General features: G+C 34.0%; 1 protein-coding gene across 3 annotated transcripts; it reads right to left on the reverse strand.

Moving 5' to 3' along the window:
* Positions 1-530: 530 nt before the first annotated feature.
* On the reverse strand, positions 531-3,611 carry LOC105197408 (DNA-directed RNA polymerase II subunit Rpb4). 3 transcript variants are annotated; one of them, XM_026131187.2, is made up of 4 exons: positions 3,407-3,611; positions 3,159-3,206; positions 2,959-3,012; positions 1,331-2,873 (listed from the first exon to the last, which is right to left on the reverse strand). In XM_026131187.2, exons 1-4 carry the CDS (start codon positions 3,468-3,470, stop codon positions 1,492-1,494), a joined length of 1,548 nt encoding a protein of 515 aa, XP_025986972.2. In that variant the 5' UTR covers positions 3,471-3,611; the 3' UTR covers positions 1,331-1,491. The 3 variants fall into 3 exon arrangements, with proteins under 3 accessions (XP_025986974.1, XP_025986972.2, XP_011162041.2); XM_026131189.2 differs by lacking the exons at positions 1,331-2,873; positions 2,959-3,012; positions 3,159-3,206 and adding exons at positions 531-899; positions 1,049-1,229 and having other exon boundaries at positions 3,407-3,603; XM_011163739.3 differs by lacking the exons at positions 2,959-3,012; positions 3,159-3,206 and having other exon boundaries at positions 3,407-3,608.
* Between the last annotated feature and the right edge of the window lie 2,127 nt (positions 3,612-5,738).

A 5,738-nucleotide genomic window follows, 5' to 3' on the forward strand; every position in this document is an offset into this window, starting at 1 on the left:
GGTAATACATGGTTGTCGTCGGCACGATTAGTACCGTCTTCTTTCGCGAGTTGTCTCGTCCTATCGCAAATTGCCGGAATTGGGTAACTGAATACACGTTCTCTGATTACGAACGAGCCTAGCGGTCTAAATTTCCAAAGTAGATAAATATGTTTTGAATATTATATACCATAATAAATTCATTTCGTTGTAACATTAACAGAAAATTTAAATATGTTAATACAAAAAGATTTCTAAAAAATAAAGCCGCCTCGCGTAACAGGATTATACATATAATGCGACTTACAACAATAAACCTTTCTCTCTTTAAATTTTGCGCTTGAATGGATTCTATCCCAGAGCGCACAATAAATAACAATTTCTCTTTCTCTCTCTTTAAATTTTATTAATTTATGGAAATTTTATTAAATTATTATTTAACCGTCTCTTTTCAAGTAATTATAATAAATCGACAATTGTAGCTTAATGATCGTAATAATTGGATACCGCAGAATTTTAATAGAGTAGAATTTAATTATAATGAATATTAGTACAACGCGCTAAAATAACATTTAATAAAATCTTGTATCAGTGCCAACAGCGATACATGAATAAATCAATATAATGTATTTTCACTGGAGCAAAGTCCATACTGAAATGAGATTTTCTACATTGGAAATATTCACGTTTATATTTCTGAAGGGAATTGCAAAGGAAAACGAAAATAGGATATATAAAATTTATTTCAATACTGAAGTGATCTTTTTGTTTGTATGTCATCCAATATCGTTCTGAGTTCTTCGTCTTCTAAGCGTCCTTCGAGACTGGGGATAAGAGCTTTTGCTTCCTCCGGAGTTTCGGGACACAAGTTGGCTAGCGAAGCAATTTCGAATTTGTGTAGTTTCTTTTGCATCAACAAACTGTAACAACGTAAAAAAATATTACATTTCGTATATGTTTAATTTATTGATATATATTTCATGATATTAGAACATATTACACGCATTTTACGTACCATTCTGTTTTAATTAATTTATATTGAATAACTAATCTATGTAATATAACTTACCTTCTAACAGCTGAGATTGTCTCTTTATTCTTCAACTTTCCAAACCGATTGGTATATGTTAAACTCTTCATGAAAACTTCGGAAAATTCCTGTTCCTCCTCGGCCGATTCATTTTGAGCTTTTCTGTGCTCAAGAAGCATATAGACTTCCGATATCAATAATGTTTCTGCATTTTCAAATTCTGTGAAGGAATTTTTTGCCTTTGTTATTTGATTGATAAGCAAAAGCTGAATGGAGATAACTGGATAAAGGGAAAGAGGACTAGCAATCTATTTTACAAACTTCTCTAAAACAAAAAGTTTATTATCCAGACATCATCAACATCATATAATTATTTTTTTCTAAAAAAAAAACACGGAACTCTGCATTTAATATAGCCTAATTCGTATTATCACAGTATTCGCTATATTTCTGCACTATGTGTTGTGGCTGTTTTAAAATAATTATTGATTTGGCGGCTTATTTATGTATCCCTGTTCCACTAAGAAGTCGTATATCTTTCGTGTTTTGTTCACGTCGATTCTCAGAAGGATACGTGCCTGAGCTAATCTAAGATAACCATTTTTCTTGTTTTCCATTATTAACATTTGCTTAAAATCTAAATAACTGGCGGGTACGAGTCTAACGACAGAGCAAAGCTCTTTCTCGTCGACGCTCAGCTCCTCGTATCCCAGTAAACCCTTTATGACGAGTGGGGGTGCGGTTCTGCGTTGTGTGTTTCTGAGAATCGGACTGTTGCAACTAGCAACATAACTATCGGGTAATAGACTTCTCCAGCTGTACTCTGGATTGCTCATATATTGTTTCCTTTCCCGCTCATTCTCCTGCCTGAGTTGACTCAACTTCTGGAACATAGGTACACTGTAAAAGTGCTTGAGTCCGTTTTGTCTGAATTCCAGTAGCCTGTTGATGTGATTCTTCAGCTCGCCTGCACGGTGAAGACCCTCCATGAGAAAATCAAATTCCATCCCATCCACAAGTTGCATGAATATCAACAATCTCTCTGCGAACGGCCTCGTTATCGTATTATCATACTTCTGTATAGATGATATGATTTTACGAAATGAAATTAATCCATGCTCGCGTATAATCTTCCATCTTCTCATGCGCTCCCTTAATCTGTTGTTGTACGCTTGCACTATCGCCGTTTGTAAAGCCTGCCCTAATTCGTATGCGTCATCGCGCGGTTGAAACTCGTTTAATTCGAGATCGGACACCAGTGATTCGGCATGATTATCAAAATTTACTTCGAAATCAGACCTAGCTGCATTATAACCTGACAGGAATCTGCTGTTGACTGTGTTCAAGGCGAATCTGGGTGGGTCTTCCACATCTTGCAACTTGTACATGTAAGGTATCGGTTCGCAACTGAATAAACTGGCTCTACTCTCCTTAATTTTCGGCAGACCCGGTAGAGTCTGATTGTCTATGTAATGCTGCAAATAATGCGTCTTGCACTCCTCGGCAGACTTTCCCTGCATCCTACGTCCTACGTCCGTCCAATTTCCGAGGCCGCATTGCTGCAGGACATCCAGCAACTCGAGTTCGTGCTTCGCAGTCCAATTACTGCCATCGATCAGGGGAAACTCATTCTTTATAATCACGTAGTCGTGATCGTTCTTGTGTTCGCCAATCTCACAGCCCTTGGCGAAGCAAGAAGGACATATCTCGACTTCGGTGCACACGGCGCAACGAATATACGGTTCCACGAGGACAGACCTGCACACGCGGCATGAGGGATCTGAGGCAAGAATTTTGTCCCTCAAGACTGACACCTCAAGTTCTACGTCATGCTCAGACTTGTCTGTTGGACTCAATAAACAGTCTGAAAGAGAAAATTGTTACCTTAGCCTTAGCCGCTCGGATGTGCAGATATTTTAAAATAGCATTAACGCGAAAAGCAAGCATACTCAGCAGAATTGTTTGAAACTGCAGATGCTTAAGCTTCATAACGTGAGTCAAAACTAAAAAATAATGTTAATATGCTGTTAATAATAGACCTTCTTTTTAGCTGAAGTTCTAGCATGATTTATCCTTACTCTCTTTCTTTTCACATTGGACAGAAAAAGCGAAAAGATAAACTCTGCAAGTTTACTGAAAAAGAATATACCTATTGTGATTGCAATAGCACCTGATCGCATCTGCATTTGTTCCGTTTCTTTTTATATTAATATAAAACATTAAGGGAGTTAAAATATTAGATTGTTAAGTAGGTTTGCGGTTTTTTTTATGATTGTAATTCAAAGATCGTGCAAAATGCCCTTAACTTCTACATATTATATCAACAAGCATCACAAAAGTGAGGTTAGCTTTAACGTCTTTGTTAGTTGGCGGATTACGATCGAGAAATAAATATACCTTTTGGGAACTGCAGATCCGCTGCATCCTCCTCCGTCATATCCGTGAGATTAGGATTAGCCATGACTGATTTTTATTGAATGCGTCTCGTATTTACTGCCGATAAAAAGGACGTTATCACGATTCCCTCATCTGTTTATTCCTCACGCACGATGCACGATCAAGGAAGGACTGCTCAATGACGCCGAGTCGACGTGGAGCAGCCGGAGCAGGAGTGATTGGTGGCGCAATCAGGTGACGGAATAGTGAACGTTTATAGAAAATTTTAGACCAGCTGGTATAAAGATCTTGCATTATTATCTTATATTTTATTGAGAAGATTGTATGTATATTTTCTTATATTTAATTTCATATTTAATTCCTTTTAATTAAATTCACTTATTTTAGTACTTTGTTTTATTATATTTTATTGTGTGTCCTATTTTAACGGGAACAGTGAAGTATCTTGAAAAGAGAAGAGAAAAAGAGAAAGCAGTTTAGAAAAAAGTATTCCGGACGAAAGCTGACTGAAGAGAATAAATACTTAACGGTAAAATCAATTTTCAAAACAAAATCGAGTTTTTAAGATCATATAAGTCATTGAATTATCATTTTTTTACATAATAATCCTTTAATTATTTTGTATATAAGAGTGTTAAAATAGATTTATTAAAAAGTCAATAATTTATACTTTATTCTGTTACATTTTAACATGAAATGTAAACTATCTCATTACTTGATTTTTTTAATAATTGTACCTTAATATTTTTATGTACAGTGTAATAAGATAAATCAATTGGTGTAAAGAAAACACATTGTTGTTTCTCAAACAAATTATACAATTGGCAATATACAATTACAAATTTTTTAAATGTATTTTTTTACATCAATAACTTTCGTGTAAAACATTTTTTCTAAAATGCTATATTTTCAAGATATTCTATTGCTTCTATGTTAGAATGGAACATCCCAGTATAATGCAAGTCAAAGACATCGCGTTGTGATACACGAACTTTGAGAGAGACATGATTTTATTAAAAAATAACATTTGTTTAAAAACATTTGTAATTTCTCAACAAGCTAAATTACAGCTCAGGAAAAAATTTGTTATATACAATTATTTATAATTATATACAAAATTAACATAATTATATATAATTATCTATAAACCTTTGAAAAAAAAGTTGATAAACTTGTTTCAATAAACTAATTACTGATCAGTAACTAATGATATTTTATCAGTTAACTGACAAAATATAATCAGTTAGTGATCAGTAATCAGTTTATTGAAACAAGTTTATTAACTTTTTTTTAAGGGAAATTTGTATAATTATATATATTTTAATATATATGGACATATTTTCTACATGGACATATCGTATATAATTATATGTAAATATGTATGAAAATTGTATGATAATTATATATAATAGATAAAAATCATATATAATTATATATATTTTAGTACATACGGTTATATTTGATATATAATTTTATATAAAAATTTTTTTCCAGAAGTATATATATAGTCAACAGTTTGACACTAAATTTAACATATTGCGCCATCGACTGCGACATTAGAATTAAGCTTACATTATGCCGGCAGAATACATGTACAATGTAACGGACAGTTAACGGCAGAAATGAGCAGGCTATTATTTCGTAATCATTTAAACCCCGATAGCTCTGTAACACGTAAAATGTAGACATTGCACTACCTAGTGAGAAATGATAATAGAATTGACGTCAATTCGATGTCAATTCAATGATTTTGACATTACATCAACGTTGATTCGATGTAGATTTGATAATTTTGACGTTGATTCGATGTCGATTTGATGATTTCGACGTTAAATCGACGTTGATTTCATTATCATTTCTGGCTCAGGTGGGTGCGCCCTGAACAATAAACCAGGCGACGCTTGAAGATGCGGGATAATTAAGGTCAAACGTGGAACGATAACATCGGAATATCTAATCAAGGGAATCCGCGTTGAAATCATTAGTATGCACACTTGTCGCCTTTCAATGAAAAAACGTGGAACGTGAGACCATGAAAAAAGAAAAACGTCGGCACGGTTGTCAGCGAGGAGAAATCATTATCAAGAATCATGTTATTATATCGCGCACTATTTTCTAACTTTCCCTTAAAAAACAAGTACGTAAAGTGTCGTTAAACCAGCATCGTCGCGAGAAAGGTGGGAAGAAAATATTAAACAATAAGAATCGAGAGTTCGCTTATAATATCGTTGGACGAATAAATAATATGCACGAGCGAACAAATAATGAAAGTATTCCTACATCATTATTTTTTCTCTGCGCGACTCATTAGCAAAAGTGAAATTTTATAGAC

Source organism: Solenopsis invicta, chromosome 2 (genome assembly GCF_016802725.1).
Source record: "Solenopsis invicta isolate M01_SB chromosome 2, UNIL_Sinv_3.0, whole genome shotgun sequence".
Lineage (NCBI taxonomy): Eukaryota > Metazoa > Arthropoda > Insecta > Hymenoptera > Formicidae > Solenopsis > Solenopsis invicta.